A 22,954-nucleotide genomic window follows, 5' to 3' on the forward strand; every position below is an offset into this window, starting at 1 on the left:
ATTATCAATATGGAGACCTACAATCACTGTATTTCTGGCTTTAAGCAAAGAATATAAAGTGTGTCTATTTAGGCATCTGATTCTCAAGTGAGGAGAGGAAGTAAAGATTTTGGCTAGGACTGGTAGGCAAGTCCTGACACCTGCATGTGGTGTTCAGAGCTGCACAATATGCTGAGACTGGAAGTCTTTGCAATAAATGCCTGTTCCATTTTATACAGATTGGCTATAATCCTTGGCAAGCTATTGACATGGTTCCAGTTCTTCACCCTTTTCTATGTGGAAGGAAATAATTGATGTAATGATTGCTTTGCAAAACTGGGTAGCTTGGAGAGAATCAGGACAGTACTGAAGCAGGAGCTATATAAAAACCCACTTAGAAAGATGTTTACTTCCAACAACAAAAAGGAAGCAATTCCTGCAAAATATGAGAATGAGAGAAAGTTCATTCCTTCCTTGCCTCCAAAGGCCTTTTCATTACCTGTCATTGCACTCAGCCCTTCCCTGTCTGCACTATTTCTTCACCTCTCTGTGGCACTGAACAGCTGGCAGTAAGCGGTGAGCCCCAGACATGATTATGGCTATGAAGAATCTCTATGCACCTTTTGGTTTAGATAGGGTGGTGCAGGATGTGTGAAAGCTATTGGGGCATTTGCTGTTTTCTCTATGTCTTAGTTTCAGTTGGGACTCTGGAGAATACAATTCCATCCTGGCTGAAACTAAGACACACTATCAACAGGAAAAGAGGGCAGGAACACCTCAGACTGGACCTGTAGCCATCCTATTTATTTTTAAGTTGAGCTTGAATTCAAAGCTATGGAGTCCCCTGGATGATTCTCCTAGAGTTACATAGGGAAATCAGCATTCCTGGGGCTCTCTGTCTCTTACCTGTTTTTTGTCCCTTGGCTGCTTAGGTGTTCCTTCTTCTATAGTATATTTTACAGCACTTTGTCCCATCTGATTTGCCATCTGTTTTTCTAGAGAGCCCTGTCTGTCGGCATCAGCCCTTACTATGCGTGCATATGCATCTCTACAGACAGGGAATTCTAGGGATCCGAGGGATTCTAGCTGAATCAACTCTGATGAAGGACTATTCTTTCAGATGTCTGGGGCTATGGGCAAACTTCCTTCTGTCTCTGTCTTTTTCCCTTTCTCTCCTCCATCCCCCACCCCCATCCACCGCCTCCTTGCTTGATCTGCAGCGTGACTGAAACAGGCTGAATTAATCAGCAGACTGGTGCTTCACTCTGCTGCTTCTGTCTCATTCTCTGCAGTGCTGGGTTGCGCACAGTCTTTCTCTCTCTCCTTCTCTGCTCTCATTTTTGGAGAGCAGCAGCAGTGCAAGTTGCTGTATAAGTGGCTCAGGAGTGTAGGCCAGATGCTCTTTAAGCAGGCTGATTTCTGGATCACCCACCAAGGCAAATGCCACAAAGTAAGTTTCTCTCAATGTTTAAATTCAAAATGGCTTTTTCTCTCTCCTTCCCTAGCCTGCATCTTGCCTGATGTGAAAAGCTGATGTGAATAAGCTCTGCATGAAATGCTTGGAGGTTTTGAGGAAAGACGTTATAGCAGGACATGAAGCAGTGAAGATTTTTAGCAAGGGAATGGCTTTGTTGTTGGAGGGGTTGGTAAGAGAAGCCTTGTTTTAAATCACAGGTTTAATTGTAGGACCAATGGGAGGGGGCAGAGATGAATTTAGCACCTGCTTTGCTACTCCTCTACCTTTTGACTTAAATTTGTCTGTTTCTTCTGTGTGCTTTGATCTGTGGCTGTTGAACATCAGTATTCCTTTTAAACATGTTTTGTGGTGCATCTGCCAGGCTATATAGTACTTTTAGTCCTCAGAGTCTTCAGATAAAAAGTGGTGGTGGGAAAGAAACTAATGGGAAGACGAAAGAATTGCTGAAGTTCTGTGAATTTCTGAACATTTGAATTTCTGAACTTGTCTGAGAGAGGAGATTAACATCCTCTGGAATAAGCTCTGCATTGGCGTAAAGCACCATAGTGTGTATCAAAAACAGAATAAATAAATACGGAGCCGTAACTGATCTCTGAGCTTCAAGGCACTGCATAAACTCTGCCTCATCCTGACAGCAGCCTGGTGGAGCAAGGAACTGTGGCTGGGAATGTGCTGCTGCAAACAGGACCAAAGGAACGGACAAGCAAAGGTGCAATTCAAAACAGTTGTACTGCTAAGCTGCTACTAGCTGAGGGAGAAAGAAAGTACTGAGCTTTGCATTACCCATGTAGAAAGGTTGATTGTGCCTGTTGGCATCTTACTCTGTGCTTCACAGAGGGCATAAAATTTGAACGTCATTGTGTGCTATGAAATGGACTCTGTTCCAAGCAAAATGTAGCCAATTAGTGCTGCTCTGGCCACACATCAGAGATTGTTGCTTCTGCTGCTCTGTTTCTTTGCAGTGTAAGTCTACAGGTGATGAGCAGCAGAGAGCTTTTAAAGCAGCTTCCCCAGGGAAGCCCCCCCAGGCACTCAGTTACCATGCTGTGGGGCCTCATTTATCCTGGGGTGGGGGGTTCTGGGCTGCCTTTCATACTGCTGCTGCAGATGGAGGAAGGAGACAGTTGTTGACTGTTCTCTGTCCATTAATCTGGGCACTGCTTTGCAGAAGACTTAGCTTTTTTCATTGTATTTGAGACCACCAACAGTTAAGCTGTGGCTGCCAGGTTCGTATCAGGTGACAAGTTTTAATAGCTGTGTTCATTTGTGCCTTCTGGTACCTTTCCCTGTATGTCCAGTCCTAAAGACAGTAGTTCCCATAGAGCTATGATGTGCTTAGTGGAGCTGCCTGAATTATGCAAATATCAACATGCATTTCTTCTTTTCTGTGCTTTCCAGTAGTGTTCAATAGAGTTGGTGAATATTATAGTTTCACGTACATACAGCTGGTAGGGAGTTAATAGTCCCATTGTAGAGACAAGAAGCTAAAGCACAGAAGAGCTTTAGATTTTCCTCGTCACGCAGAAATCTATGGCAGAAGCAGAATCCAGCTGTTGCTGACAGCCCAGATTCTCAGTGAAGAGGTTGTCCTTCATTATTACATCTGGAGTGGAAATAGGTAAGGGTAGAAGCTTTATATGTTTTGGGTCACTTGGCAAGCGCACTTGTGGAATCAGGATAGATCTCTCTTTAAAAGTAACTGGGTGAACACCAACAAAGACAAAACACGTAACTGAGACCAAGAATGTAGGTAACAACGGGGAAACCTTTGCCTAGAGTGGCTATCTCCTAGCTTTGCTGGTACATCCGTCATGCTACAGATATCTATATCTGCATATATATATAATAACCATTATTATAGATATTATTATAGATAGCCTGAGCACTAACTCAGCAGCCGCACTTAGACAGAGCTGTAGCACACTGAAGTATGACTTACTTTAGAACAAAAATAAATCACTCTCTAGCACTATCTTGCTGTAAGAAATGTTGCCTGAAGAAATGGCGTGCTTTTGTGTATATGGTCTGCCATCCCCTTTGATTGGACAAAAAAAAGTGCACCGTGGGTGTATGGGAACTGCTGAGTCATGGCCTGAACCTCTGATTGATCACCTGAGGTGGGCCATGAGCCAGCCACAGGAGCACAGGTGAAGGCAATTCACCTGTGCTGCTAGAAGAGGTGGAGCCTGGCTGCACCCCTCCTAGATCTATTGAAGAGCTGGCTACCAGTGGGGAAGGATCTCTTCTGGAGATTGCCTCTTCTGGTGTTTTGTGGGTGAGCCCAGCATAAGGGTAAGCCTTCCATTTATTCTCTTTTGTTATCATAATCTACTTTACTTCTCTTGTTTATTTTGTGATTGTAGCATCTTAATATCCATTGATTATACACTGCGTTGTATTGTGCCTTGTTATAAGCAAGAATCTGACTTTATGTTATGCAGATGTATCTGATGAAGTTGATTCTTTTCATGTGTTTTTGAAGCTGTGAATAACACATTTCATGAGGTGTAATCAATGAATTAGATTAATAGCGTGAAAAATATAACTGTTAAATTAAAAAACGCGTTCTTGTTTCTGCTAGAGCAATGCAAAATAGCTCTCAGAAAAAGGAAGAAGATTCTCTTGCACAGTTTCCTGCCTCCAACTGTTGAAATCTGAGAAGCAGTTGAGTCAAAGTGTTGAAAAAGGGGACTTAGTGTATGCATCCTGGAGAGAGGGAAAGAATCTGACAGCTTCCTAGTAGGAGCTTTCCATACCACTCTGAATCGGAGAGGTAGAATTGCAATCTATGAAAACTGAACCCTCTAGCAAATCTTCTGATTCCTATTCACTTATTTTTTTTTTTTTTAACAGCCTTTTTAAAGGCAATTATGTTGAAATGCACTGTAATCTTGGTGAGAAGCTTTATTCTGCAAGAACCAAATCCACAGAGGACAAAATGTATCTACCGCTGTGTAAGGTTGAATAAGTGTGCATGCCTATAGAGGCAGTGGAAAGAGTGAGTTTTATAATGCAGAACGTATATTTGTGCTCCAGTATTGTTTAACAAATGTTTGGCACATATTCAACAGCACATATTATGTAAATACTGATACAGTAAATAAATATGCTACTGTGGATGTGTGATGGCTGCATGAAAATAAGAGGAATTCAGGATACTAATGCAGGAAGCAGACATGACTAGGTGGCGATGCTCAGGAATAACTTGTTATTGTAAGAGAAAATGCAGATAATAAACAGCATTTTCCTATACACAACCTGAAAGCATGAGGAAGAGAAAGGAAACCTTTTTGCTCTGAGGCAGGCAAGGCTGTTGAAACAAACTCCTGGATTTGGTATTTGGCAACTGATATCCCTATGTCAAACTACGGAGGGAGAAAGCAACACTAAGTCTATTGATACTGCTCCACTTCTAGTTCTGAGCTGCTTCTGGTTTCTTCCCTGGAGAGCCAAACCTACGGTTTTCTGAGTTAGCACAGGCAGCTCACTAACAATATTACAGTGTTTGTTTACCTGGCTCTATCTGCTTACTTTATCATAAACTCCATGTTTTAAGTGTCAAGATGGGTGTTTAAAAATCTTTATTCTTCCTCCTCATCATCCCTTCCAGACTTTGTTCTTTCTTACCTACTGCATCTTCTTTCCTTGACCGATCCTATGGCAAAACCATAACACCTGTGTTAAGACTGGAGCAGGTGTGCAAATGTTTCAGGAAACTTCTTGGTTCCCTCTGAATTTGCTCCCTTCTCTTACTTGCTCCCTACTATGATGTGACACTTTCTAGGAGTACATCGCTGTATTAAATGTTGTCATTAAGCACAGGTTTCCTCACATTTCTTCTGTACTGGTTGGGATCAACTCAGTGGTGTTTAAGCAGATATTGCTTTTTGGTTAAAGTCCCCCTATTGCTGCATTTCAGTTTCCACCTTATTTATCTGACTTCTTTCTCACTGTTGGAAAGAAAGGGTAAATGTTTTTCTGAGTGCTTTGCTGTGCCCCAGTCAGCTAGCAGTCAGGAGAGAGAGAACGTGGTTGATGCTTACTCTGTGTTGCTCTCAGGCACTCCTGCTTGCAGCACCCCCATGGTGCCATGGTGTGCCTGTTGCCAGTTTGCTGCCTGCCATCTTCTCCCTCGGGAGTCTTTAGGCGAATTCTATGTTTAGTCCTGTGCTGCTGATACCTGAGCTGCTTCCAAGAACAATACAGAACTGCTTCCTGAATTCCTAAAAGTGACACGGAGAATGAAAACTAAGCAGGTTTATTTTTATTTCTAAAAAATTGCAGCTAAAGCAGCACTACTAGACTGTGTGGCCAGAATTTGCTGTTTCAAATTGTGCCTGATAAGTTGGGGGAAGGGAGAGGTGAATGCCTGGATGATATTTTAAAGAGCAGCTATCAGCCATTTCTTGACACTGCTGTTACAGTTTTTGATTGAGTCATCAGAGTAAATGGATTCAAAGTGCAAGGTTAATTTCTAGTAGAAGTTCATCAACAAAAACACTTATTCATGGAACACAAAGAAAAGTGCAAACCAGAGTTGAGATGCATTTGCAGAGCTGGATGTCCATGCATATAGCTGAACAGCAGAGAGCTGGGAAGAGCTTGTGACTGCAGTAGTGGGAAAAGCCACGGATCCCGCCTGAACTGTATTTGCTAGAATATGTGTCACACTAGTGGGAGCTGAGGGAAGCTTCCTGCCTGCTTTGTGTTTAGTAGGTCTGTACTCTGTAAACAGCATGATATACCTGAGCACTGCTAATGTGGAGGATATTCTGTTCACTGTCACCTTAAGGGTATTTCTATTAAAGCATGAAATGCAAGCGAGAAATTCTATTGTGCAGTACCATGGTATTCGCAGCAGCCACCTGCCTGCTTTTCCTTGATTCACTTTCAGTGATCTGGTAGTCCCAGTACCTCTCAGCAGTCTCGGATTTGAAAGGAAGGTAAATGCTTGTGTTCTTATCCTGGAAACTCAAGCATTTGCCCTACTTTCGTGATAATCAGAAACTTATGGCAGTGCTGCCCAAATAGCTCTCCCTTGGGTTGTATCCTTTCAGGCTCTTGCCTCTTTACTGAATAATGAAGGAGTAGTAGTTTGGACTGCATACGCTCCCTTCAAGCCAGAATGCCTCACCTGTACGTTCTCACAATTCAGCACTAAAGACTCCAGTGCTTTCTCTTGTAAAAGGATTTGTTGATGCTGGAATAATCTCTTCCTGAACCTTTGAGTGGCCTAGCACTTAAATCTGGGAGATTTTGTAGCCACTGAAGCAGAGTACAGAACTAAAATTTGTAATTAGCAGTTGTAGAAACTGGACCCCTCTTTTTTAGCACTGCAGGTATTCTACTGCTTAGTTGTTAGTTATGTTAGCAAAATCTATCCCATATCAATAAAATTTCAGTGTAACCATCTGCGTTCTGTTGTCTGTATAAGCTGATACCAGTTCAGGTGTCTGTAACCTCAGAACTGAGCAGTCTTTCTTAGTATTGTCCCCAGTCACTGCTAAGAAGAACATTGTTTTGCAGAAATGACTTGGTGTATGACTATATAGGTGCTATAATTTCAGCCAGCAGTCACTAGAAGAGAGATGATTTCAGGGAAATGAATAATCAAACTGGTTGTGATGAGTGTGAGGCATTCACAGTAGGGTGCTCAGTTAGCCACCAGAAACAAGCTGAAAAGGAAAATAGGAAAGTACTAAACAGTTTGTTTTTCTGGCACTTCAGGATGAGGTGACCTCAGGTTTGGGCCTTACCACAAAGAAAGCTCTTATGATCTTGAGAGACCAGTTGACAACACTGCTGGAGGGACATCAGAAGGAACGGAAAAAAGTGACTTCATGGAAGGTAAGACACCAAGCAGCATTAGGTTTTGCTCATTTTCCCCTTTTCAAAGCAAAGTGGAGGATTAACTGAAAGTTGGCTGCATTTCCTCTTTGCAGCAGCAGCAGTCAAAGTTTCCAGGTTTAGAGCTGCCAAAGTCTTTGGGAACAAAGCAAGGAATTACCTAGGGGTACATTTCTCAGCACTTCTCTTGTGGCTGCTGGTGTTCTTCAGGAGCTTAGCTTCCACTATTAAGGATCTAACATCTTCTAGAGCCACTAATGGCAGTGTGTGCAGGAGAGCCATATTAAGTGGAGAGAAAGAGAAGTGGAACTCAACGGTCTTCCCTTGTCCTCCGTGTTTATCTGGTACATGCATTGAATACAAAGTCCTAGTGTTTATTCATGCTACTTAAAGATATTTCTTTCTAGATAGTGACAGTGGAGTAGCCTGGCACAGAAGTCTCTTCATTCTTCTGAGCAAGACTAAAGATAGCGATGCACACCCAGACTCCCCAGCTGAACAATCTTTAGTGCTGTAGCATTTGCATAGCTGATCTGGGATGCTCTGTTTAATTCTAAAGGGATTTACAAAGTTGTGTTCACCTTGGAGTGTCTGTTAATGCTGCCTTTATCTTTCCTCTACTTTTTTGAATACCTAGCTTTGTATTTTATGAATGCTTTCTGCTGCTTTCCTTTTGTAGGAGGCATGGAGAAGCAGTTTTTTGTACCATGGTAACCGTTGCTCCTGTTTCCACTGGCCTGGTGCATCTCTGATGCTTCTGGCAGTGGTGTTGCTGCTCTGTTGCTCTGGGAGCCAGCCACAGGGAAAGTAAGCAAAAAATCATTTACTGGTTGACTGAAGCAAACGATAATTTTACATCCTCTTGATTCTGTGTATGGCTGACGTATCATCATTGTCCCTCATTCTGTGTAATCGTGAACGTGTTCTGGTAATTCTGTCCCTCTCCCTTCCACAAAACTTCAACTAACTTAATTCTACTTCTAATCTACCCATAGAGCATCTTGTGGAGAGAATGAGATTTTCTTTCTACAGTTTTCCTAGAACTTAAAAAATCCTGAGACGTTAGAATTGTTCAGGAGGATTTTGAAACTAGAGAAGTTAGTGACTCATAAGAGAAACTACTTTATGGTTACAAGAACCATAACATGCTTGACTGTATTTGTAAGGGTGTTTTTTAATTGAGACAGGTCTTTTCAAACTTCCCTGGTTCTTGAAGCAGTGTGGCTGTGGCTTCTCTGCTTTTCTTTTTTAAACATGAGTCTTTGGGATGTAGGAATAAACAATTGAACAGATGTGCATTTATCTCTGTGGGTGGCTGGCAGCATATTCTGCTCACTTACTCAAAACTCAACTGCTTTCTGCTTTCTTCTGTTTTTGCTGTGCGAAGCCAAGGCGCTGAAATAGTTAATGCATTGGCACTCTTCCTCCTTCTCCTCTTGGATCTCTTCATGATTGGACGTCAGGAGAGGCTGAAGTGTAAAGAGGTGGAGAGAAGACTTCAGATGATCATTGATAAGATAAATGGTGAGGCCTCATTCATCTGTCTGTCATTTGGATTTGTATTTCCACCACATTGGATTTTTCTCCAAAACTTGATCATGTATTATTAATTGAGCTTACTAGCCTTGCCCTATGTTACACAGAAACAGGAGTGATAGCTGTGTCCTGTGTCATGCCTGTCCTGTGGAATCATTATTTTGAGCTGTGTTGTGGCCATGCACTTCCATCTGGTATGTTACCAGATAGGTGTGTGTTGTGTCTGTGCTTTGGAGTAATTCAAATCCCAAATTTCTTACAAAAGTATCTGCCTTGCTGCAGATGATGAAAGAAGAAAATGTGAGATTGTGCTACAACATAGAACAGAAGGAAATAAATTGCTGTACATAAGCATCTTCTCAATGGGGGCTTTTGAACTCAAGGTGGCAGTTCATTTCAGTGTGACACCTTTAAGACATTCCCTAGCTTTTTCACTGTATGAGTATGTATTTAATGTTACCGTGTGACAATGTTTAATGATTATAGAGGGTGGAGGGGGGGGAAGGGAAAGCTAACAAGGTTAAAGTTCATGGGCATGGACCAATCTTAGCACTGGAGGGCCTATAGCCACTATGAAATGTAAATTGATGTATGATTGGCCTCTTCCAAATTTTATCACGTAATTTCTTCACATCGTGTGCTTTCAGATACACTTAGCAAAGAGGTGAAATGGCCAGACTCCATGTACCCTGATCTCCATATGCCTTATGCCCCATCCTGGTCCCTTCATTGGGCATACAGGGATGGTCAACTTGTGAACCTGCCTGTAAGCCTGTTAGTAGAAGGAGATGTCATTGCTTTGAGGCCAGGACAGGAATCGTTTGCTTCTCTGAGAGGAATTAAGGTAACTTGCTTGTCTTAGTTCCCTGGCCTTTTCTTATTAATACTCGAAATCTCAAAGTATGAATTATGGGAATATTTGATTCTTCTGACCTTTGAAATGCTTTGAAACTCCAGTTCAAAGAAAGTGCTTTGTTAGACAGCTCTATCTTCCTTAAAAACACCCAAACCCAACAGACTGGAGACACTAATGTGATACTGAAGCACCATATCTCCATTCATCCATTTTCCAGGTCAAGGGTTAAGTGTAATATGCTGCTGATTTAAGTATAATAAATCTGTCCAGTAGGATGATATGATATACAATCCCTCTACTTTGTCCTGTTTTTTTATGTGGAGCAGTGAGTTTGTCTGTTTTGACCTTCTTGCTACTGATTTAGTGTGAAAGAAAGTAACATAAACTACCTGGAATAGAAGTACATTAGCAAATCAATTGCAAAATCTATGCAAAGAGTTTGCTGCTTAAAGAAGCTTAGCAACAGTTTAAAGCTTGACATTTACTTACCTTTGTTGTTAATTTTGACTTTTAATCCAAATGCTTTTAAACTAAGACAGCAAAGACTTAGGTTAGATATTAGGAGGAAGTTTTCACTCAGAGGGTGGTGATGCATTGGAACAGGTTGCCCATGGAGGTTGTGGATGCCTCATCCCTGGAGGCATTCAAAGCCGTGCTAGATGTGGCTTTGGGCAGCCTGGTCCGGTGGTTGGCAACCCTGCGCATACCAGGAGGGTTCAAACTAGATGGTTTTTGAGGTCCCAGGCCACTCCATGATTCTATGAAATGCTAAAATTCATGAATAACCAGGTGTGTTTTGTTACTTCTGAAGGCCCACGAGCATTTAATTTTGCTTGAAGTTTGAAGCAGCAGTTTAACTAATGAATTTTTGAGAGCTGACAGAGAACTGTGACAAGTGTGTATTATCACTTGTGGTGGGAGAAATGCTGCTGGACTCAACCTCCAGTCCGCAGAAACAGGATTCCACTGAGGCCCCAGATGAGCAGCCTTTGGCTCACTGACTTCTTTTCTAGGATGATGAGCACATAGTTCTGGAGCCAGGAGATCTATTTCCACCTTTCTCACCTCCACCCTCCCCAAGAGGAGAAGTGAAAAAGGGACCTCAGAACCCTCAGCTGTATCGTCTGTTCCGTGTCTTGAAGACTCCAATAATTGATAATGTCAGGTGAGTTAAATACTGTGCTCAACGGTTTCACAGCTTATCTTGATCCTTGCTGATGCCTTCTATCAGCAAAAAAGAGAAATTTTACCAGTCCAGCCCAGGAATTTCCTAATATGCTTTGCTGTGTCATCTGTATTACCTAGGAATGCCTTGCTGTAAGATTGTTACTGTTTGTCTTCACTTGTCCTTGTTAGCTGATAGACTGATATTTAAAAACATGCATGCTAACATATGCATTACTGCTCATTACTTTCAAAGTCAATTTCAACAATACAGGGAGGTCATAGATTTCATGCATTTGATAGCAGAGATTTTTGACCCCGTTGAGATTATTTTAAATCTCAGAGATTGAGACTGAGGATGTAGATTAATTGATAAATCTCTGGCCAGTGGCATCTTCTGTAACTCAGAGGCCAGGATCTTGAGATAATTATAAAATCACTGCATCCATTCCAACTTGAAAGCAAGCCACATTTTGGGGGGAAAAAAAAAGATATTCTCCATCTTAAACCTGTCGAGTCTTGGTTTCTCTTTCAAAGGCTCTCCTTGTTAGCAAAGGCTGAACACAGTTTCTATCTGAGAAAAGTGCAGGGCTAGGATCTTGTTTCCTAAAATTGCAAGCTGTTTTCTGTTTTTTCAGGTGGTGTCTGGAAATGGCGTTGTCACGTCCTGTGACAGCCCTGGATAATGAGAGATTCACTGTACAGTCTGTGATGTTGAAATATGCTGTCCCTATTGTACTGGTAGGTCTCATTTCAAGCCTTTGGTATTGAATATAGCTGTGTTTTGTCAATAAAGGTGAAGAATTTGCAGCTGTCAACAGGAAATTGTGGCCCAGCTCTAACTCATGCAGCTGATGTGTATCTTCAGGAGTGCAGAGGAGCAGAACTACTGAGCTGCCCATCTATGAGAGTGAAGAACAGCAGACCAACTGTATCCTCCAGATTTTTTTTCTCAGGGCTGAGAATGTTATGAGGAAGCAAAAACTTCCTTACAAGTACCAGTAATTTGCTGATGGTGTCAACTCTGAATTGCAGGCTGGCTTCCTAATCACCAATGCTGTGCGCTTCATTTTCAAAGCTCCTGGAATTGCTTCTTGGCAGCATACTCTTCTTCAGCTACAGGTAAAGAATGTGCTGAGCTCCACTACCCCTTTCTACCCCAAAGCACCGCTGTGGCAATTCCCTCCATCAGCAACTTGCTTCATTCCATGACAACATCCTGTGTACGCACTGCCCTGTGCACATCAGACCCAAGAGCTCTCAGTGGTGAAGAACAATAACACTACCCTGTCTGTTCCTTCTGTGTTGTTCTTTGTTTTCTCTTTCTTTCTCACCGTGTATCCATATCTGTAAATACACATATGTATGTGGTATGTTTTTCTTTTAAACTTTAAGAGCTTATGCCAAATTCAGCAAAAAGAAAAAACAGCTACAAGTTGATGCAATTTATTCATAGCCTTCTTCATTACAAACTCTTAAGGGTATGTGTGTCTCCCCTTCTGTGCCTCTCCCTATACTGTGTTGCTTTCAGTGCAAGCTGTCCGTGTACTTCCTGCTGTTGCCTTTTACCAGTCCACTCTGGTGGAAAAGAGGTTGTATAACAGGTTTAACTTCTTGTTGTCTCTGTGCTTACTTGTGACTGGAGGTTTTATTTTTTCAGGTGAATGGAGTCCTGCCCATCCTTCCATTGCTTTTTCCTGTCCTGTGGATTCTTGCTACAGCCTTTGGAGAAGCCAGAGTCTTGGCCCAGATGAGTAAGGCCTCATCCACCTCACTGGTAGGTATCTGTCCACATCAAACCATTGCAGAGAAAGGAGCAGTAGATGAGAAGGGCTCTGTGAAGCAAGGACAGTGCATTTGGCACATAATCAAAAAAAAAAAACTGTTGGATCTTTGAGCGTCCTGGCTAGATCATTTTCCTGCAGCACCATGTGACTTTTTCTTGCACAGATGTTTCAGTTTTTCAGCTGGCCTACAAATGCATTCTATACCCCATGGGTGATAGGAAGATTCAGTGATACCCTAAATCTCTTCAAGGCATGCGCTTTCTATCAGCTAAATGTATACTGTCAGAGGAGTCAACATGGAGATAAAGGCCACACAGTGTCCATAACTAGAGAAATTAAGCCATGGAAAAGGAATGTGATACATAAGATCCTTTGTTATAACCTGTGGGCTGAGCAGCCCTTTCTTGAGGCTCTGGGGCTTGGCTTGCAGACCTAGCCTTGCCAGTGGGTCAGAAAGTAAGGCAAATTTCTGGTGACTGTTCTGGTTTGGCAAATGGAAATTTGGTAGTCTGATGGATATGTGATTTTGAACTGGATATGCTGATGGGTGTCTCTTATTTTCTCCCAGTGGCAACATTGGTGAGGTGCACTGTGCTGTTTGTTGTCTCTGCTGATTTCTGCTAAGCCTGTGCTTGAACGAAGTTTCTCTCTCCTTCATGTTATTCCTTGGCCTCTGTGGTGCTGGTTCTGTTTTCTGTTCTCTGCCCTATGGGTTGTACACGACTAAACTGGGAGGATAAACTCATGCTTCCCCCTCCAATGGCACAATTGCACCTTTACCATCCCTTTTCAGTGTTTCCTCCTTTCTACATTTTCCATCCATTCTCAGCATCACTTTGTTACTATCCTTAGAACCATCTCTTGCCCTACGCATCAGAACTCCTTAGCTTCCATACTTCCTCATTCTCAACATATCCATTTGCCTTGTTACTCACATTTGCACCTGTGTTGAGTTCTTTTGTATCTTCTTGTACAGGCAACTCATTCTGTCCAACCAGCTCTTTCTGTGACATCTCAAACTCAATCCTCCAACTTTGTTGCTGCAGAAAAACCATTGTAGTGTGCCTTAGTCATTCTCACTCTTCACTAGGGAAGCGTACTTTTGGCATCTCTATTTCACTCTTTCATTCTCTATATTCTGTTTAAAGTGTAAGACCTTCTTCAGTCATTTGGCGTGTGTGACACTTCTCTCCATCTTCTGCACCCTCCCATTACATTCAAGCTCTTTGATTTCCTTTTTTTTTTTTTTTTTTAAGGCCATAGGCAACTCTTATGACCAGTTAGTCGTAACTGCATGGCAGATACCACTGGCTGCCCAAAAGGAGCCCCTGCCTCAAGTTTCATTACTATGGTTGCATTATAGCAGCATTCCTTTTAGTAGGGGATTTGATGTTGGTTTGAAAATATTCCTGCTGCTTTTGACAGGTTGTTTCAGTAATGATTTAGTATTAAAAATTGACATTCATATGTTAGCGTTTTCGTAGAATCTGATTTCCAGCACTTGAAACTTAACCTCCTTTGTCTCATAGATTTAAGAACAAATCAATAAAGTTCCTGTTCTGTGGTAACTGCTCACAATCCCTTTTACCATCTTTTTGATTAAGTAAACTTTTTAAACACCTAAACTTCTTAAACACCTTGAGTCACTGCAAGCATATCTGCCAATTCTCTAATATTTGTTTTGGCTTTCCTCTTAGCTTTCTCCAGTGCTTCAGGATCACTGTAGAATTATGAATCTCCACAACCCATAAATATTCCAGTAACAGTTTGTGCTTGAGCTAAACTTGAGAATAATTTGAGCTTTATGTTCCCTTGTTAGTACAACAAAAGATCACAGTAGATTTTTTAGCCGTTGCCTTAAATGGCCAGCTGTTTTTCAACAAATAATTTGCAGAGTTACTGCTTTCTAAGCTGCAGTCTCTTTTTTTAAGCCCAAATTTCATATTTTCTGCTAGGAATGCAGACTTATTTTTGAAGTGTTGCTGTGCATATTTTTGCTCATTTTCTGAGCAGTCCATACTGTTTTGTAGAAACAATTTGATCTCTTTAATATCTGACCCTTCCCCAGTCTTTGTATAGTGTACAATCTCTGTCAGTAATGACCTTGTGTTTTATTTCAGGGTGTTAACAGAACACCTAGAATTTGTCCCTGCTTGAGATAGTAACACATCCTACTGCGAACGATTGTTTGGTTATCAGAAAGATGAATTTCTGATCTATTTAGATATGGGCCTTCTTACTCTGGAATTACTCTACCTTTTGTTTGAAAACTAATAAAGCCTTTTTCATCAAGTCAAAGTTCCAAGTGTACTACATCAACAGCATTACTTTTATCAGTCCAGTTTGTTATTCTATCCAAAAATATCATATACTTGTGTTGTTTGGTGCTGATTGTATTATTCTACTTCCATTCTTTTAATATGTGTTTTATATCCGTTGCTCCATTATGCTGTTTGAAATCACAGTCAGTCTGGGCTCTTGTGGTAACTTGATGTGTTCTCCTTATCCTCATTAGGCATTGTCACCACATTAGCTTTCATCCACTGCATTAGGTCTTAAATCCGTGCTTCAAACCTAGAAAAGGTAAAAAGTCAGCAGTAGCGGTCACAAATTTGTCTATTTTAAAAACAAATTTAGTTTCAGTTGCTGGTGTTAAAATGGAAAATACTTCATAGTCATCATACGATCTGAACATATCACTGAATAATGAGTAATGGTATTTAACATACCTGGTTTGCTTGCAATGTCATCTGCAATTCCACTGTTTTCATCAAACGATGGATTAGTGAACTTGTTCTTAGGTTTTTTTTTAATTTCTGTTTTCACTCCTTCTCAAAACCAGACATTATTATTTTTACTGTGGGATTGTTGCTTGTTAAATTTAAATAAAATATTGCTAACTGTTCCTAGTTATCCTTCATAATTTTCAATTTAAATTATTTCTAACTGATCTGTGTTGGCTTTTTGCAGATGTTTAAAGCTGATTTCTTCTTAAGTGACAGATACATGCATTATTATTTGGGTTATTGTTTTTTTTTTTTAATATATACAAATTTAATTGCCATGTTCATTTATGCTTATCAATCTACTTCAATTTAAACTTTTTTTTTCAAAATTACATCTTCTGTTTAATTCCTTTAAGCTGGATGCACAATTTTTCAGTTAGTAAAATTTGCAGTGGAATTCCAAGAGCCTCATGGTAGCGCTCTACAAAAAATAATTTCTTTTTGTTTCCTATCTAAAACCTATTCACATCATCTCATTCCGTCAGCAAGTACCTGCTTTTGCAGTCACTCTCATCTAGTTCCTTTCTTTTAACCGATCTGTGCAGTTAAGAAAAAGTCAGTCAGTACTGACTTTGTCTTACAGTGACCATCCAGGAAGATGTTCTGCTGGGTCTAATTGCTGTTATCCAAAAGTCTACAGAGAAAATAACAACTGTGTCTTCTGTGATTTACCAGCGCCAAGCACTTTGTGCTTCACAAGTAGATAATGCCGCTGCCGTAGTCCATTAAAAACATAATTGCTTTGGAGAATTATTGATCTGTCTTGGTACAGGAGTCCTCATAGGGCAGGACTTTTGCTTTCTTCTCTCTAAAGGCATAGTACTTAGGGATGCATCTTCTTCAGGACACGTTTCTGAGCATAATTATAGTAACTGGTCTCTTCTCTTGCTGCAGCTTGCTAAGTTTTCAGAGGACACTCTCAGCAGCTACACAGAGATGGTATCTTCTCAGGTACTCTTATTATGAATTGTTTACTTACATCTTTCATCTTCACAATATCCTTTCCTTTCCTTTCTGATCCCCTGCTTGTTCCCAGAGCCGTTTTTGCTTGTGCCTGTTGTCTGTTCTCACACTTTTGCTGCTTTAAATTGCTGTGCATGCAGGTTGCTTGTCTTTCCCCTACACCTGCCCATGTAGACACTGCTCTACTGACCACAAATTGAGGCACCTTTCATACTGAGTACAGCTGTGCTTTTCTGAATATTGCAGATGATTTGAAATCAACTTTTTCTGTACTGGAGAAAGTGCCTCTTTAAAGATCTATTCCAGGAGTAAAATAACTTTTTATGGTGTGTGTCAGAAAGAAGAAGTATTTTACTTATACCAGAAACACTTAGTTCTCCAAGCCACAACTAAAGAACAGTGAGAACAGGGGTCAGCGTCAAGACCAAATGTGAAAAGGGGAGCGTAGGATGTTCATGCAAGAAGTCTGATCTTGTTTCAGAGGCTTGCTAATGAGCTTAAGCACATTACTAATCCTTCAAAATCTGGGGCAAATAAACATTTGAAAGAGATGTTTTCTGGGGGAGGAACTGCATCTGGTTACTCTGTAAATTGCATCACCCAGATTAAACAGGTAGGTGGAGGAAAGACACTTCACTATTCTAGCATTCAGATTCCCATTTCCATAAGGAAGCAGATGAACTCCAAAAGCAATTAAAAGTCCTGCATATCGTAAGAATCAATTTATGTCCCCTCGCTCCTAGCCGCATAGAGGAGTGCACATTGAGACACATGCTTTCTTTGTTGAATATTTTGTTGTCCTTCTCTGCCAGTTCATCATTTTAGCTGAGCTATTTTTCAGGTATTGAAACGGGGTTGATTTGAGCTCACCTTACCATTGTAAAAGACCTACTTCTTTTCTTTTGTACCCATGTAAAAACTTTGCCTGCAAGAAACTGGTTTAAATGAGTGTTTCGTTTTGTTTTTTTTTTCCCCTCGTGTTTGCTCTTGCATTCAGCTTCATGACTGTACTTACCCTTAGGATCTAAGGAACTGGATCTAAGGATTGCTGAAGGAAATGTTCTGCAGTGACAGCATTCCATAGCAACAGCTAAAAAGCAAAAAAAAAAAAAAAAAAAAAAAAAAGTTGTAAGGCAAACCTGGTTTGCTGGCTTTGGGTATACACAGAGAAAAGTCTAGTGTTCAAATTGATTCCTACCATCCAGGCCCTCTCTGAAATGTTTTTATGTGAAAGATACAGGGTGCCAAGTGCCACCATGACATTTGAATTTTGCAAATTATCTCCATCCTTCCGTTTATTACTGCGTTGATATGCTTCATTTATAATGATGCAGTCAGTAGTCAGCCCACCTCAACTTCATTTCCAACTTTGTCACTTCCCCAGTGACTTTACCCAGTTTGCAGTGTGATTATCTTAAAGCGTAAGGCAGGGCCTCACATTCCTTACTCCAAGGGGATGAGAGGGAAAAAAAACCAAGAGGTACCAGCTAAATTAGTCCAAAGAAATCCCTTTAGAATTTCTTCCTATGTTTTTGGATAAGCAAAGGTAGTTTCAGTGAATTCTCAATTCAGCAATCAAAATTTCTGTTGGTATCCTTTGTGAGAAAGGAATGCCTTCCCTTGAGAACAACAGCATATTTCAGTTAACAGGTTCGCACGAAGACTGATGTTTATCTTGTAGTGTGTTACTGTGTTGAACCAGAAAGCAGGTAATGTCATAATTTTTCCTTTTCTCCCCTTGTCTTCTCTGAATGAGTCTTTAATTAGATGATGTTCTGTGCTTCCCTTGGCAGGAAATGATACGCTGTATCTGGAGCCACTTCTTATGTGTTTTAAAAGGCAAATCTCCAACACTGAGCTTCACCTCCAGCTTGCTCCATAGTCTGGGATCTGTCACTGTGAGTACTGTTGGGCTGTTAGGAGGGCTGTTAGGAGAGGCCTTCAGTAGATGCTTCATTTGCATCGATCGTGTAGTCCTTGCCTGAGCACAGACTATTAGTAGTCAGTTTACTGTGATGGGAATAGATACCCCTCAGGTATCTTGCAGAAGATCTTAAAGCTGTCGTGTCTAAGCATATTGACAGGCTAAAACAATAGTGAGAGATACTCTGTGCTATCTAATATGAATGATATCTGTATGTTCTACAATCTTCTGCCAACTCTTGAAACAGGTTCATTAGTTGGTTCCTTATCATGGGCTTCATGCCTGATTTTGCAATCCCAAGATCAAATTGGTATTAAACAACCAATCAGTCCAGGTAGAATGGGGAAATATCAGATGCTGGAGATTCTTAAGATAGAAGGTTGATGAAGGAGGGACTTATCTGGCCTCCTACGTGTTTATTCAACTTGATGATATTTGCAACTATGTGTGAATGCTTAGATGTGTTTTCACTGAAATTTTGCGTTCTTGGGGGTGTTGTGGGATGTTCTAGGTGCTCTGCTGTGTAGACAAGCAGGGGATTCTCTCCTGGCCAAATCCTAGCCCAGAGACTGTTCTGTTCTTCAGTGGGAAGGTGGAACCACGTCATGATAGCCATGAAGATCTGACTGATGAGCTCTCTACACGGTCCTTCTGCCACCCTGAGATGGATGATGAGGTGAGGGATATGTAATCCATAACGTAGCATGTTAGCTGTAAGCATACTATGACTGACATACACAGTTTGGTATTACAGAAGGGTCTCTTTGCTTATGCAGAAGTCTTGTGACCGTAATTCTTTGCTTATAAGATTAAGAATCTATGAGGATGAGGTCCTCTTCTATAGGAGTCATAAAACAGTGTTTTTCCTTCCCTTTCTCTCTGTCACCACTTCAGCACATTTTGCATATTAATCAAAAGTTGTTCATGTTCAAGTGCTGAATCACCACTGTTCATTTTGTTGGTATTTTGCAGCCCCATGAAAGAGATGCTTTGCTCTCTGGCCCTTTGGCAGACACAGTCCATGTGACTAATGAACAAGAGAGGAACAACTGGTCTAGCGACCCTCCAAAGGCTCCTGATGCCCATGCCCACCGAAAGCCAAACAGCAGAAGCAAGCATCCCTCTGGGTCCAATGTGAGTTTTAGCAAGGACACAGAGGGTGGAGAAGAAGAACATAGTCAGGTAAGACATATAGAAGGGGCACACAATTAGTCTTCTGTGGATCTACAAGATAGACAACCCTGTAGAGTCTTCTGTTTGGGGAATTTGAGAGTTCCCTGAGGGATTCTGGGCTCAAGCTGTAATCATTGAAGCTAACTAGAATTTTCCTATCTGTTGCATTAGGTTGCTGGTGACACTGAGGTGCTGGCTTGTGAGGCTGAAGATTTTGTGTGTGACTACCACCTTGAGATGCTTAGCCTGTCCCAAGACCAACAGAACCCCTCTTGCATCCAGTTTGATGACTCCAACTGGCAAATACACCTGAATTCCCTCAAGCCTCTGGGTCTGAATGTGCTGCTCAATCTTTGCAATGCCACTGTGACAGAACGCCTGTGCCGCTTCTCCGACCATCTCTGCAACATAGCTCTCCAGGAAACTCACAATGCTGTGCTGCCTGTCCACGTGCCTTGGGGCCTCTGTGAGCTTGCCAGGCTAATAGGTAAGAAGAACTTGAATGTGTGGATGCAGAGAAATTAGTGCTGCCACTTAATCCTTAGAAAGGATATGCAAAATACTTTCTCAGACCTGGTTTCTGAGAAGGTAGAATTACAGAGCTGACTGTCATTGTCAGGTTGCCGAAGTAATCTATTAAAGATGGTGCTTTGGAAAGTTCAGATACTGTAGACATTAGCAAAGGAAAAAATGTCATCAAGGATATTTCCAGCAAGCCCGAGGTCTAATACCAAGTCTAATACCAAGTCTAGGTTTGGTATTCTCCTGGCTCGAATCTGCAGTTTTTGTTCAGGGACAAAAAGAGCTGCTAATGGAAAGATAGATGCTCTGTCTTTACCACAGTGCTTTACCATGAGATTGGGTATAAATGATGTTGTGTACCTCTGTTAATATTATAGATGGGAAAACTGAAGCACACAGGAGGTAAGATGCAGCGCTAGAACTATAATCTGAAAGCTTTTGAACTCAATTCTGTGCTTGTTCTTCACAGCTCCTTTCTTCAATGAATCAGAATCATGAAAGCTGTAATTACTAGTAAAATCTAGTCCTTCTGAATATTATTCATCATAATCTTGGAACATCTTGGCGTAGATGCTCTGTGAGCACTAATTAACCTACCTATTGCTGGGGAAAGTCAAAATGAGAGCAGGCAAGATAGATGGCACAGAAGCAGGAGATAGCAAAAGAATATTCCTTTGGTTACTGTCTAATTTTTTCCTCATATTCATGTTTCAGGTTTCACACCAGGTGCCAAAGATCTTTTCAAGCAGGAGAATTATTTGGCCTTGTACCGCTTGCCAAGCGATGAGATGGTTAAGGAGACAATGCTGGGGAAGCTTTCATCAATCACCAAGAGAAGACCACCCTTGACTCACATGATTAACCTGTTTGTGAAGGACACCACAACCAGTAAGGCTGCCTCTTTCTTTGTGTGTCCACGTAGGTCAGGAGCATCTTTTTCCCAGAGAACCTAGAAAATATTCAGGAACAGCTTGGAGACTCCAACTGACTGGTGATAGCCTTGCTCTGCCTATGATCAGTACAGATAAGTTCAACAAACCTAAATGATCAGTGCTACGGAATACCGAAAGGGGGAATTCTTCTCAACCCTGGATTATTCAAGGATCATGAAACATTTTTTTTAAAATTGTCTTAGTATTTGACAAGTCTGTTTTCTGGGGCCAAATAGCAGTGTAGAACAAGGTGGGTTTTGAATAGTCTTCATTTGGTTGGTGAAACTGATACTGCACAGGTTTGAATATTTCTCAGGGTATTAGCTAGTGATGCTTATCCTTCTCATAACACAAATCGTAAATAATTATTAGTGAGTTGTACAGTGTAGTAGTGTATTATATATTCTATTTCTATATTACATTCTAATAAGAAATCACAGAAATCTTAGGCAAACCCATGATGATCATGAATGCAGCCCCTGAGGCCATGCTGGTTTCTCCACTCCTACTGCTCCCTATTCCAATAGGAAGGGGCTAGGATGGAAGGGATGTGCGGATGGATGCAGTGAGGTTCTAAAAGCACCTTAGCAAGATTTAACAGTTTGCCCAGCAGAGGTCTTAGTCTCTTAATAATACCTTTAATTGACTGAACTCAGCTTTCTGGAGTTGGAGTTTGTTCAATATTGAATCTGAAATACAGCTACTGTATTGGCCCAAGATTTATCAAGTAAATGGGGCTTCTCTTACTTGTTTCTTCTTAAACTTGTATCTTAATTTATGTAAGAGCTTTTTTGTTTGTCCCAATAGCTGCTATCTTGCCTTTGTGAGCAAGAATTTTGCTGATACTTAGTGTAGATGAAAACCTTCAGTGTTGCCTCATTTCAACTCCTTATCCTCAATTTTAAACGGTTTAGTTCATAGGCTGGAGCTCAGACGAATACATGTGTGACCTGGATTATGCTGTCTAGAGTAAGTTTGAAGGGGAGTTTTGCGAGCAAGGTTATTTAACCATTGGGGCACTTCTCATGTGATAGTTTTGGTCCTTGAAACATTCTAAAATGTGTGCAAACAAATAATGGATTATGCAGATATTATTGCATGAAATCAAATAATTGTGTTTTCACTGAGTCAGACCAGAATACTGTAACTAACCTCTTCTGATTCACTATTTGTGAATAAATCTTTGAATCCACCCACTCCCACATACGTAAGGGATGTACATAAATTGACAACTGTAGCAGAAACAGAAGGTAATTTATCTGTATTTCCCTTAGTATTCCATTGAAATACGTGCCTTCCCTTTGGCAGCATTCTTCCCAAATCGTTAGTAACCACATGGAAATGAGGGGCTCACCTGAATTCTCAGCAAAGTAAAGTGGCACAATACTGCCCAATTTCCCTTGCTGTAGCTGCATTCTTAGCTTCTTTTTGCTCTCATTGGCTCAGCTCTAGAGGCCTAGTTCTCTCTGAGTGCCAGCATTCATGAATGGGTAGCTGTCTTCCATGTCCTCTTCATCTTTTCTCTCCTTTGTGCCAGAGAAATTCTGTCCTTCATGTTCGTGACTTAGAGAAGAAAGAGGCTGAGCTAACATTGGACAGCTGACTGAGTGCCCTCCAGTTTATAGGACATGATGTCACTGTCATCTGTCCCTTAGAGGAACTGTTGTGTGGCATGCTGTTGACACTGAATGGAAATCATATGGGAAAAGATTGCAGTTGCTGTCAGATACAAATGTAGGTGTGTGCACATGTGTCATGTGCACGTTCTTGCTCTCTGTCTGGGGCATAGACATTCTATGAAAGTCTTGTTCTCTTTTTCCCAGCAAGGACTATCCGACCATAGGACCTAGGTGGGAAGGATTAAGTGTTTATGCAATAAAATTAATGCCATACAAGTACTCCTTTATGTCCCTGAAACAGGCTCCTTCTTTCATGCACAGTTCCTATTCATCTTGGAGGATTGTTACGCTGATAAACTTGGTGCACAATGACTCTCTGTAGCAGAAAG

General features: G+C 41.1%; 1 protein-coding gene across 6 annotated transcripts in view; it reads left to right on the forward strand.

Moving 5' to 3' along the window:
- TMEM94 (transmembrane protein 94) overlaps positions 1–22,954 on the forward strand; it is a 47,555-nt gene that overhangs the window by 10,233 nt on the left and 14,368 nt on the right. The window contains exons 1-15 of one of the 6 annotated variants that reach the window (XR_007380476.1): positions 1,256–1,429; positions 7,184–7,303; positions 7,983–8,110; positions 8,691–8,827; positions 9,487–9,683; positions 10,709–10,860; positions 11,498–11,600; positions 11,895–11,981; positions 12,520–12,636; positions 16,327–16,383; positions 18,189–18,293; positions 18,831–18,995; positions 19,292–19,501; positions 19,664–19,979; positions 20,729–20,902. Coding sequence is in view for 5 of the 6 variants with exons in the window: in XM_048965108.1 (XP_048821065.1) it covers positions 1,376–1,429; positions 7,184–7,303; positions 7,983–8,110; positions 8,691–8,827; positions 9,487–9,683; positions 10,709–10,860; positions 11,498–11,600; positions 11,895–11,981; positions 12,520–12,636; positions 16,327–16,383; positions 18,189–18,293; positions 18,831–18,995; positions 19,292–19,501; positions 19,664–19,979; positions 20,729–20,902 (2,122 nt within the window). In the remaining variant the exon portion in view is untranslated. Of the gene's footprint in view, positions 1–1,255; positions 1,430–7,183; positions 7,304–7,982; positions 8,111–8,690; positions 8,828–9,486; positions 9,684–10,708; positions 10,861–11,497; positions 11,601–11,894; positions 11,982–12,519; positions 12,637–16,326; positions 16,384–18,188; positions 18,294–18,830; positions 18,996–19,291; positions 19,502–19,663; positions 19,980–20,728; positions 20,903–22,954 lie in introns of those variants that run through there. The other 5 variants (XM_048965108.1, XM_048965104.1, XM_048965105.1 and 2 more) reach the window with 5 other exon arrangements.

The sequence above is a fragment of the Lagopus muta genome, chromosome 18 (genome assembly GCF_023343835.1).
Source record: "Lagopus muta isolate bLagMut1 chromosome 18, bLagMut1 primary, whole genome shotgun sequence".
In the NCBI taxonomy this organism is placed as follows: domain Eukaryota; kingdom Metazoa; phylum Chordata; class Aves; order Galliformes; family Phasianidae; genus Lagopus; species Lagopus muta.